The sequence below is a fragment of the Gorilla gorilla genome, chromosome 13 (genome assembly GCF_029281585.2).
Source record: "Gorilla gorilla gorilla isolate KB3781 chromosome 13, NHGRI_mGorGor1-v2.1_pri, whole genome shotgun sequence".
Lineage (NCBI taxonomy): Eukaryota > Metazoa > Chordata > Mammalia > Primates > Hominidae > Gorilla > Gorilla gorilla.
In genome coordinates, this window is record NC_073237.2 from 96,598,635 (window position 1) to 96,611,044 (window position 12,410).

Below are 12,410 nucleotides of genomic sequence, written 5' to 3' on the forward strand. Positions count from 1 at the left end.
CCCAGTTTATTATGTTAGGATGGCAGAAATCATCTTCCTCAAAATGAGGATGTGAAAGGCACTTATTAAACTTAAGTAAAGTGATTTCTAATTTACTGAAAGAGAAACCGGGAGAGAAAAAGTTATAGCGATATTTACTAAGGCAGGTAATGTTAGAAAATGCTATTTAAGGAATATCTATAATCAATTTAAAAGCACTTTATAATTCACACTGCACTGCCTATGTTGTTGCCAAAATGAACATTACTATAATTTACCTGCCAAAACACACGGTTGAGTGTACACTAAAATAAAACCATATTTATGTTGATCACCCTTCTTCCCTGAAGCTCCCTTTTTGCCAGGTTCTTATTTCACTCAAATCTCAGATCTCCTGTAACTCTCTGATTCTCCCTTCTCACATCTTTTAAATTATTCCATCTCCACACTGCAGTCAGCCTTGAAGGCAAACCTTTTAGACTTCTGCTCATGCTATACTTTTTTCCATTGAAAATGTATCTACCCTTAAATTTTAAATTAATTCGTCTCTGTAGATAGCCCCCTAATCTGTCTCACATCCTGACCTCCTGGAACTCTAATCTCATATCTTCAGTTGCCTACTGGGCATTTCTGCTATGCTTTTGTCACTTGCCAACACTTTAGATCATTGGACGTTTCCATTTGCATGTCCTGTTTTCACTATAACTTCAGACTCTGCAACACACCGACATGCAAATGGAAGCAGCCCATCACCACAGTCTGTCTCTCTTCTGGCCTTTTTATGTGCTTGCGAGTGCTGCTACCATTGATCGTATGCATTCCCCCTTTGATAGCCTTTTGCTTTCATTCTTCTGTGCCACCAGCACTCTATACAAGCCCTCATTCTTCTTTTTTTTTTTTTTTTTTTTTGTGACAGAGTCTTTCTGTCATCCAGGCTGGAGTGCAGTGGCTCGATCTCAGCTCACTGCAACCTCCACCTCCTGGGTTCAAGCCATTCTCCTGCCTTAGCCTCCCAAGTAGCTGAGATTACAGGTGTGTGCCACCACGACCAGCTAATTTTTGTATTTTTAGTAGAGATGGGGTTTCACCATGTTGGCTAGGCTGGTGTCAAACTCCTGACCTCAACCCACCCACCTCAGCCTCGCAAAGCGCTGGGATTACAAGCATGAGCCACCACGCCCAGCCCCCTCATTCTTAAATACCAGCCATGGTGCTCTGTAAGATCCTTCAACATTTCTTTCACTTCCACTTACATTTCTAAGTCTCATTTCCCTCCACTACCACCACCCTCCCACCTGATGTCTCAGCCATCCTGAACTTTCTTCACTTCACTTACTGGGAGACCTGAGCTCCTTCCTGGCTAGTATATGTGGTTATGTTTCTAAGAGTTTCATTGTCGTGTCCAGTTTTGGTCACCCAGTTCAAACTCTTGTGATGCTTAAGTCCCTTCTACGAGAGGTTGTTCTGTGTCCCCAAAAAGTCAAGTGCAAGAAGTCCTGTACCTCTCAAGATAGCATATTCCATTTGTGGAGGGCTCTGTCTAGCAAAAGTTCTTTTCTACCCTTTGGTCTTGAAGCTACCCCTGGAAGCCAAAGAGAAAAATCTAAATCCTTTTTCATAAACCACCTTTCAGATTTTTAAAAAACTGCTCATAACACTCTTCCATTGCTACTGCTCAACTCCTTTTCACTTGGTAATTAGTCAATGCTCCCGTGAACATCACCAGATTGTTAATGGTTGGCCCATGTGTCTGACTCATCTGCTCACAAAGTCATCTGGCCCATGGGGAATTACTTCCATAGTTCTATTTCATGCCATTCCACTTCTCTGAGCCTCAGATTTTCTTAATGGAAAGAGGTTTTCTTAATTCAAGATGGGCCTCAGGGATCCATGGGTACCTGAAATTGTACACAGCATTTTGTGTGTCAGGAGCACATATGCATTTTGTGGGAGAGGATCTATAGATTTTTTTTATCACATTCTCCAAAGGGGGTCCATGAGTCACACACAAAAAGACAAAAACCACTGGACTAAATGATCTCTGACGTCCCTCCCAGCTCTAACATTCTGTAAGTCAAAGGTCCTAAGACACACGACATTTTCTTATTCCCTTGAGAGGGAGTTAAAGATCAACTATTTCTATGCCTGTTATTCAGTGACAGTGAAGACATAAAAATCTGACAAACCCCTAGACACCATGCAACACCAACTGAAAAGGTTAGAGCTAAATCTTTTTTGTCTCATGAGGTAATATTTTCCTCTCACTGGAAATGATCCAACAGAAGTGGAATTATCATCTCTCCACGATCGTATATAAGGAATTTTTAAAATTATGTGAAGATGCCTATAATCACAGCACTTTGGGAGGCCAAGGCAAGAGGATCGCTTGAGCCCAGGAGTTTGAGACCAGCCCAGCAGTTCAAGACATAGTGAGACCCCGTCTCTACAAAAAAATTTTAAAACTAGCCAGTGTGTAGTGGCTTATACCTGTAGTCCCAGCTACTAGGGAGGTGGAAAGATCACTTGAGCCAGGGAGGTTAAGGCTGCAGTGAGCTACATCACACTATTGCACTCTAGCCTGTAAGACAGACAGAGAGACCCTGTCTCAAAAAAAAAAAAAAAAAAAAAAAATTTATGTGAGGAGCTGGTCTCTGAGATCTCTTCTGAGTCTCTGCTCATGCATACTTCTCTCTCTGCCTGAAATAACCTCTCAGTTTATTCCTCTCTCATTCTTCATATGCAGGCTTTTTCTCCCCCTGTTTAATTAGTGAGTGTCTCCCACATCCTCCCATAGCCCTATATAGTTACTTCTCCTTTAGCACTCATCACATCTAGAACTCACTGTTGGCAGGAGTGTATGGGTCTGATTCCCCGACTCGATTGTCAGTTTCTTGAGAACAGGGACTGTGTGTTATGTACCTCCACATCTCTAGTACCTTAGAATGTTTGGTATATAGTAAGCATTCAATAAATAAATGTTCAGTAAATTCCCCTACAAAGGGTCTAAAACCTTACATAAGCCATTGATCACTGTAGGCCTTAGTTTCCCCATCTGTCAAACAGAAGGGTTAGACCAAATACTCTCTTAGGTCTCTTTCAGTTCTTATACGTGACTCTCTGTAAGTGTACAACTTTAACTTGTTTGCCTTGCTCAAGGCAGCAAACACATTATATACCACTCATCCTCACAATGCTCTTTGACACTTACATATTCATTTTGTTTTCCAACTCCCTGAATATTGGTCATGAGAAAATTATCATTTGACAGATTATAACAGTCTGTGTTCTGATTTTAAAAAGAAAGACAGAGCAAAGGGGCTCACCGCTGTCTGTACTTGAACATGAAACCATGATTCTGTAAACTTCTTAGACTCAAACTGTTTACAAGTCTTATCCCTGCCAGATTTAGAGAATATTGGGAAGAACAAATGCAGGTAAATACCCTGTTTCTTGCTTAGAAGATATAAGGAAGTTTAGCCAAATAGTTGACGTTAATTTGTCTCTAGGAACCAAAAACATACCCGTAAGAAATGGAAGCCGGATTGAATAATGTGGATTTTAGATATTACAAATATAGATAAATATTAAAAAGTAGACATGACAGCTGTCCTTAATCTCATTTCATAAATGCGGAGATGGGCACACAAAGGTTAGCCTGCCTGAAGTCACACAGCTAGTGAGGAAGAGAGATGGCACATGAATCTAAGTCTCAAGGCCAAGCTACCTACCATTACTTGGTTCAAGGGAATCCTCCTACCAGCCAAGCCCATACTAGAGGCTGTCCCCAGATGCTAGCAACCATCCGATTGAATAACCATCTGTGTCATTCAATTATGCCACTGTTGATCCCATTCGTTGTTAAGAGAGTGGTGCCAAGCCACCATTATCAATTCTATAATATAATTCAATAACACTCTTCCTATTACCCTCAAAACTAACAGAACAGAGCACACCAATATTCTCCTAAATCCTTGAGAAAGTTACAAATATTGATTGGTCCCTAGCCTACACCAGGACAGTTAACTAGGATGGCAGCATTTAGGCAAAGCTGGGTTAAATCAGTACAACAGGACACACTAACTAGACTTCTCTTCTCTGTGGAAGCATTTTAATCACATCTCTCAGACCTCACTAGGTCTTGTATTCATGGCAATGGAAACCTGAATATTCATGGGATGGGAAAGAGCCTGCCTGTTTCTGCAGTGTCTGATAGAATTAATTTCTTCGTGTCAAAAGTGGGCAAATAGAACTCTCTTGTGGGTCGCAGTATTTAGAAGGCACATAGTGGGGTAGAAAAAATATCAACTTCCATAACTCCAACTGTGCAGGGCCAGAGTCGAGAGTTTGCCATATTGCGCAAACAAATACATCCACTCCTGAGATGCTGAAACCATCGTACATTCAAGTCATTTAAGTTACTGCCCTTGATCAGCTTTTGTTAAAATTTGTTAAAATTTCTGATCACTCACCTTCTTTTTAGCCCTTTTCTTGCTAAATTTTCATCCAGGCTAGTGATTTGTAAAAATTTCTATCTGTGGGTCTTGGATTTGGTTTTAGGGGGCTTTGGGGGAATATCTGTGCCCCACGATAGCCCTCCAGCAATGTGAAGCAGCGTTGTAAATCTTTTTACAACTGTAAATCTTTTCTTCCCTGGGTAGACAGCCCCAGTCCCATCAGCTGATAGTCTGGAAACTCCTCTTCACCCTATAGAGCACAGGACCTGAAACAGATGTTGTCAAAGATTTGACCCCCAGTTGACTTTCTCACTTTCTTATCCTGTAAGCCTCTGAAGAGCTGCAAAAATTGCTCTAAAAGAGACAGTACAAACCAGACTAAATTGGAAGCCCATTAGAAGCTGTCATCTAGCCAATTTCTCTTCACATAGTAGGAAAAAAAAAGAGAGTGAAAGGTGGGACTAGTTTATCCACTAATATTCTGCCATGTTAATAATTTTCCTGCAGAAATGTTGCTTGCTGTGTCATAGAACTTTTTTTAATTTTTCATATCGACTAGAATAATCTTTTTCTGATTTTTTTTCTAAACTTTACAAGTAAAATAGATCTTTATAACATAGCACACCTTAATGATTAAAGATCTTTGACATTTCATCATAACTTAAGAAAAAAACATTTAAATTTCAGGACAATTATTGGAATCTAAGAGCTAAGGACTAAACACTACATCGAAAGCTAGTTATGGCTGAGTGTGGTGGCTCACACCTGTAATCCCAGCCCTTTGAGAGGCTGAGGTGGGAGGATCACTTGAGGCCAGGAGTTGAAGACAAGCCTGGGCAACATAGGGAGACCTTGTCTCTACAAAAATTTTTTTAAAAAATTAGCCTAAAAGTTCAAGGTTACAATGAGCTATGATTGCACCACTGCATTCCAGCCTAGGTGACAGAGTGAGACCCTGTTTCTAAAGATAAAAATAAAAAATAAAGCTCATTTTCAAATGCTGCTAATGGTTAGTTTGAAGTGGCATCCCCAGCTTCTTTGTATGACCCAATTAATTTTTTAAATAATGGAAGAAGATTAGGTGAAATTTTTAAAAACAATTCTGTCATGGGGATGAATTTTACCAGGAGATAAAGCAGCTGCATTCTATCTTGGCTCTGTCTGTAGTTTACCATGTAGCCTTGGGTAAGTCACTTACCTCTCTGCCTGTTTTCTTATCTACCAAATGAGGGTGTCACCCTCAATAAACTGGTTTCTTCAAACTCTTACACTATGAGCAATGGTTCTGGACCTTTTCCCCAGGGAGACACATATATGTGGGGTCATGTTCAATTCTCAGAAGCTGAATTGTGTGTGTTGTTGTTATTGCTGCTGCTGCTTTAGTTTTAAGGCAGCAATATAGATAAAATAGGATACAGGTTATGCATAATTTCCAGTTTTAATCCCACTCCGTTTTTTCTCAGTGATCACTGCTATTACATCAAAGAACCACTGGTCTGAAGAACTTCACAACTGTGGGCCATGTGCCACCTGGAAGATTTTTTTAATGCAAAATGCATCAATTTAAAAAACATTAATTATATTTGTAAGACCAGGGGCTAATTATTCATTCAGATGATTGCATTCTGTCTCCTAATTCTGCTTACTTAGTTCTACCAAAATGAAAAATCACCCCCCTGGTATCCCCCCCTCCAAAGCAATCTCCAGAAGCCAAAGCCCTCTTGCTTTCTGGATGTCTTGATCACTTTAAAAGGCTGGATCCCCTGTTCCTCCTGTGGCTGCCTTTGTTGAAGGCCGAGGAAGGTTTGTAGTGATAAGGTTTGCCCCGGGGCTGGCTACAGAGAGGCTTCTTGGAATTGAACAAGAGAGCTGTTTGGTTTCCTAAAAAGAAAGAGGAGACTGCTCAAATAACAAAGTCTAATTTATCACCTCAGAGTCCCCCTTAATGGCAGTGAGATCCATATAGGTGCCAACCCAGACAACCACCCACATGTGTCTGTCTAAAGAGCCAATATCATTCTCTTAAAACAGCCCTGCTCATCGGTGCTGATAAAAAGCTCAGCACTTCCTCTGCCTTCCTGGAGCAAGGCTATTAAATCTATTAGCAGCACTTCAGCCACCCAGATGCTTCCACCTTCTTCTGAAAAGCAGCCTTGTCCCAGAGAGATCACACTGAAATGGCACCTGCTCACATCCGTATGAATCTCAGGCTCCGAGATGACAGGCTGTCCAGCTGGCCTGTAGACCACAGTCATTAGCAGGTGGCAAAGATGTCACAAAACAAGAGTCAAATAAAAACACTAGACCTGTACAGGAGTTAGCACGACCCATCTGGCCATGTTCTCGGTAATGGGACTCAGTAGGAAACTATTATATAAGCAAGCTTGGACCCCAGATCAGGGGCTACTCCATATAGGAAGAAAGAGTTTCAGAAGGGGAATTTAACAAGTTGACAAGGTTGTAAATCAAAATGTAACCCAGATGTATGTCAGCTGGGGCTTTCCTGTCGCTTGAGATCTAAATAAGCTTTGCTTCAAATGCCGTAGTCCATAGCAGTCTGGATTCTATGACTGCTTGGAGGCTTAGGGTCTCCGCCTTGTCTCATGCTTCTGTGTCTGATCCTTAGCCCTGCAATTTGTCAGGTTGCCTATAAAGAAGGCATGCTCATGTGTGAGCAAGGTGGGCCTTACAAAAAATTGGTGTCATTGTGGAGAATCACATTTCATATTGTATGTTTCATTCCATCTAGTGGTATAGTGAACAGTCCATATTAGACTTTCCTGTGCTCTTAAGCCTGGCTACTCAAGGTGTGGCCAAAGGGCCAGTAACACCTGGATCACCTGGGTGCTTGCTAGAAATGCAGAATCTTGAGTTCTCCCTAGCCTAAGTCGGAATCCATAATTACCAAGACACCAGGTGATTCAGCCCAATAAAGTGTGAGGAGCACAGAACTAAAGTCCTTTTCAGCTGGGCACGGTGGCTCACGCCTGTAATCCCAACCCTTTGGGAGGCTAAAGCTGGCGGATAGCTTGAGGCCAGGAGTTCAAAACCAACCTGGGCAACAAAGTGAGACCCCCCCCCCCTCCCCAACTCTACAAAAAATTTAAAAATTATCCAGGTGTGGTGGGGCATGCTACTCGGGAGGCTGAGGTGGGAGAATCGCTTGAGCCTGGGAGTTCAAGGCTGCGGTGAGCTAAGAAGGTACCACTGCACAGTGTGCTCTAGCCTAGGTAAAAGACCCTGTCTTTAAAAAGATAAATAAATACAAAATATAACATTTCTTCTATCAAATATTAGGTCTTTGTTTTCCTGGCTATCCCCTTCTGGGTAGAAGATTCCTCAGGAGAGGACCTGAAATCTGTGGTTGTCATTTCTGTATCTTCAGTGCCCAGCAGAGAGAGACTCAGAAATTAAGTGTTTTTCCTCCTGTCTTTCCCTTGGGAATCCCTACAAGTTAACAGCAATGATCAAACAAATCCTGCCCCTAACTCGGCCCCTTTGTCTTGAGTTAGGGGCCTGGGCTACCTTTCTGAGCCACCTCAGACCCACCTGCCTCGCCCAGCTACTCATCTTTAGACGGGCCCCTGCTCCCCAGCCCTTCTCTGTTCTCTTGCTACCCAAGGGTTCCAGCTTTGCCACCAGCTACTTATGTGTGACTTTTTGAAAATCACCCTACCTTCTGGGTCTCATCTGTAAAATGAGTGGATTTGACTCATTAGCTAGAGCTGTCAACGGCAGCATTTGCAACTCACAGGTGTGTTTTAATCACTGGCAAGGTACTTTGCAAGTGACTTTTTATATGATCATTAAGGTTTGATGGGCTTTTTTAAATGAATAGAGCAGATTCAAGGTTATGCCTTTGACTGCCATTCTCAGTAGCATTCTGGTGTGCTTTCTGAAACAGGAGAAAAATGGGTGGAGTTACAGGTAGCTCCAGGGATCACACATAAGCTTGCAGCATATACACCGTTGGGAGTGTGTTATGTTTCACACAGAAAAGTTGCCTGGTTATCTGTCATGTGTCTCAACAGCACAAAGACTGATCTATAAACTCTTTTGCTCCATCATCTTTTGGGCTATAAGGCCTGGGTGTAAAAGAGATGGTTTTTATTTTATCTGGAGAAAAGACTGCTCTTGGAAAATGCAAATTTCCAAATATCTCCTGTGATGTAGTAGCTCCTCTTAAAATTTAAACTCACACAGAGACTTGAGGAGGTGATACTCTTTAAATTTTTTCATCTTCTTCTTTGGCTTTGCTTCCAGAAAGCGAGAGGAAGAAAACAAACGAAAAGAGGCAGAACAGCAAAAAGGAAGGCGGAGCCCAGATTCCTGCAGACCCCAGGCCCTTCCCTGTCTGCCCAGCACCCAGGATGTGCCCAGCAGGCAGAGCCGGGCCCCCAGCAAGCAGCCTTCTGCTGGCAACGTGGCCCAAGGCCCTGAGCCAAGAGACAGCAGAGGATCTCCAGGAGGGTCTCTAGGCGGAGCCCTCCAGAAGGAGCAGCATGTTTCCTCAGATTTGCAGGGAACAAACTCCAGAAGGCCAAATGGTAGGTGTATTGCCTTTGTCATCTTCTGCCGGCCCATGGACTGTGGGCTTTTTTGATTGGTGTATTTAGACCAGTTACACTTAAGATAATTGTTATATTAGCACCTAGGACCGCCACTTGATGATTTGTGTTCTACTTGTTTCCTCTGGTTCTCAGTTCTTTTTCTTTTTTTTCCCTTCCTGTAGGTTACTTCAGCATTTTTAAAAACTCTATCTTGATTGATTTATGGTTTTTTGTTTTCTTTTCTTTTTTAGAGTGAAGTGTGAAAACCTCACTTCCATTTACCTTGTCCACTTTTACGTTTCATTGCTTAGGTATCGGATGGTGTTATAAATTTTGTTTCAATCATGAAATACAATTTATAAAACTCACAAAGGAAATAACATTTTACGTGCCCGCCTGTATTTCTGCTCTTCTGTTGTTTCTTCTTCCTTCCTGATGCTCTAAGATTCTTGTATCATTTCCTTTCTGTATGAAGAGCTTTCTATGGCCAATCTTTAAGGGTATGTCTGCTAGCAACAAATTCTTTCAGTTTTCCTTTGTCTGAGAATGTTTTTATTTGATTCCTGAAGAATCATTAAGCCAGATATAGAATTCAGGGTTGGCAGTTCTTTTCTTTCAGCACTTGAAAAATATTGTGCCATTTCCTTTTGGCTTCCATGGTTTCAGATGAGAAATCCACTGTCATTCAAATTGGTGTTTCTCAGTAATAGTCCTAGGTAATATGTCATTTCTCTCTGGCTGCTTTCAAGATCTTAAAATTTATCATTAGCTTTCAGAAGTTTAATATGATGTGTCTTGGCATGGGTTTTTGCAGTTTATCCTATTTAGAGTTTACTTGTGTGTCAGGGATCCCCATGATCCCCATCCCCAAGACTACCACCAGGTTTGGTGAGGTTGGAGGATTTACTAGGTTGACTGAGCATATAGTTGTACTCCCAGTTAGGATTTATTATAACAAAGGGACACAAAGCAAAATGAGCAAAGAGAAAAGGTGTATGGAGCAATGTCCAGAGGAAATTAGGCACGAGCTTCCAACGGCTGTCTCCCAGTGGAGTCACACACAACACATTTAATTCCTTCTGCAATAAATTGTAACAACCAGTCAGACAACCTTTTGTTGACAAAGAAAGCTCACATGAACCTAGGACTCCAGGATTTTTATCTGGAGTCAGTCACATAGATACCCTCTGCCTAGCATATGCCAAAATTCCAGACTCCCAGAAGGAAAGGTGTGCAGCACGAACCCTATTGTTTGCACGAAGCAATTTAAACACACTGAGCTACTCTTATAAGTTAGAGAATGGGAGGAGCTTTCCCAAAATCTAAGTGCAAATGCCAACACAGTGAAAAAGGCAAATAATGTCTTCGTATTATTATGAAAATAGCCCTGACCTTATGGACTTTCTCAGAAAGGGGCTCTGGAACTTCATGATTACTGAATTCAGGGCTTGGACAGTTCAATCTGTTTCTTTGAACCTTAACTTCCTTAGCTATAAAGTGAGGGTATACTTTCTACACCACAAGGTAGCTATGGATAGAAATAATTCATGTAGTGTACTTGTTATAGCCCATAACTCATCATAGGTTTTCAGTAACTATTATTATTGGGCCACTCATTAATCTAGCCAAGAACTACAGAAAAGTATACATAAAATGACTACAGGCCGGGTGCAGTGACTCACACCTGTAATCCCAACACTTTGGGAGGCTGGGGCAGGTGGATTACTTGAGGCCAGGAGTTCAAGACCAGCCTGGCCAACTTGGCGAAACTCCATCTCTACTAAAAATACACAAATTAGCCAGGCATCGTGGTGCATGCAACTCAGGAGGCTGAATCACAAGAATTGTTTGAACTTGAGAGGCAGAAGTTGCAGTGAACCGAGATTGCGTCACTGCACTCCAGCCTGGGTGACAGTGAGACTCTGTCTCAAAAAATATATATATCTAAAATGAATATAAACATTTCTGGAATATAATTCCATAATCCACTTTACAGTGTAATCCTTAAGGATTATATACTCATGATGCTTTAGTACATATTCATTCATTTATTCATCCAACCAGCTTTAATTAAGCTCCCATAATGTGACAGCCATGTTGAACTTCCTTGAGTTCTTTCTTAGCTTGGGGCCATTGCAGATGCCACTCCCTCTACCTTATTTTTTAGATATCAGGGATAATGTTTCTTCTTCTGTTCAACCAATATCTCCCCACTAAAGGAGGCTATAGTTTCCTGCTATTGCTTCCATACTTCTCCTATACTTCCCTCTTATAAAGATCATCACTTTTTACTGTTATTACTGGTTTACTTGTCATTTTTTCCACCAAACTGCAAGATCTGTAAGAGTAGGGTTGCTTCCATTATCTACTGCTGTATGACAAACCACACAAAAACAAAGTGACTTTGAACAATGACGATTTTTTATGATTCTATTTTGGTTGGGAAGTTTGTTTATGGGCTTCATCTGGTCTCACTCACGTGTCTGCATTCAGGTGGAGAGTCAGTGGAATTCCATGTCTAAGATATACTCACTTAAATGTCTAGCAATTGATGCTGGCTACCAGATGGGATTCCTTGACTCTGGTTTACATGGTTTTCATCCTCCAGTAGACTAGACTGGCTTCCTTACATTGTGGTCTCAGGACAGCATTTTCAGAAAGCGAAGATAAAAGCCACAAGACCTCTTGAGAAATAGACTCTAGAATTTGCACACATTATATTGATCAAAGCAAGTTACGAGACCATCCCAGACCAAATGATGTCGAGAAATAGATTCCACCTTTGTGCATACTAAGATGGAAGGAGTTTTTGGCTATTAAACAATATGTCATAGTTCCTATTTGGTCACAGAATATTCACATTCCTCCCACATGCAAGATATTCTTACCCCTTGATATGGATTGGCTCTGTGTCCCCACCCAAATTCCCAGTGTTTGGGGAGGGACTTGGTGGGAGGTAATTGGATCATGATAGTGAGTTCTTATAAGATCTCATGGTTTAAATGTGTGTGGCACTTCCCCCCTCGCTCATGCTCTCTCCTGCTACCATGTGAAGAAGGTGCTTGCTTCCCCTTTGCCTTCTACCATGATTGTAGGTTTCCTGAGGCCTCCCAGTCGTGCTTCCTGTTAGGCCTGTGGAACTGTGAGTCGACTAAACCTCTTTTCTTTATAAATTACCCAGTCTCAGGTAGTTCTTTATAGCAGTGTAGGAACGGACTAATACATCCCTATCTCAGTACCCCAAAATCTCATCCTGATTATCTCATCACACTTGAAGTCTAGGATTTTAAGACATGAACTAGATGTGGTTCAGGTTCACCAGCTGGGACTCTTTCTGATTCAGAGACCAATCAGCCAAAAAGATACATTATCAACACCCCCCACACCCAACAAACAGTGGTAAGACAGGAACAGAATAACCATAGTA

The 12,410-nt window shown here is 41.6% G+C and overlaps 1 protein-coding gene across 17 annotated transcripts in view; it reads left to right on the forward strand.

The window, feature by feature from the left end:
- The window catches only part of INVS (inversin), a 239,845-nt gene that overhangs the window by 176,671 nt on the left and 50,764 nt on the right, over positions 1–12,410 (forward strand). For all 17 annotated transcript variants that reach the window (XR_008668233.2, XM_055350048.2, XM_004048356.5 and 14 more), the window contains one exon: positions 8,697–8,980. Coding sequence is in view for 16 of the 17 variants with exons in the window: in XM_055350048.2 (XP_055206023.1) it covers positions 8,697–8,980 (284 nt within the window). In the remaining variant the exon portion in view is untranslated. The remainder of the gene's footprint in view (positions 1–8,696; positions 8,981–12,410) is intronic.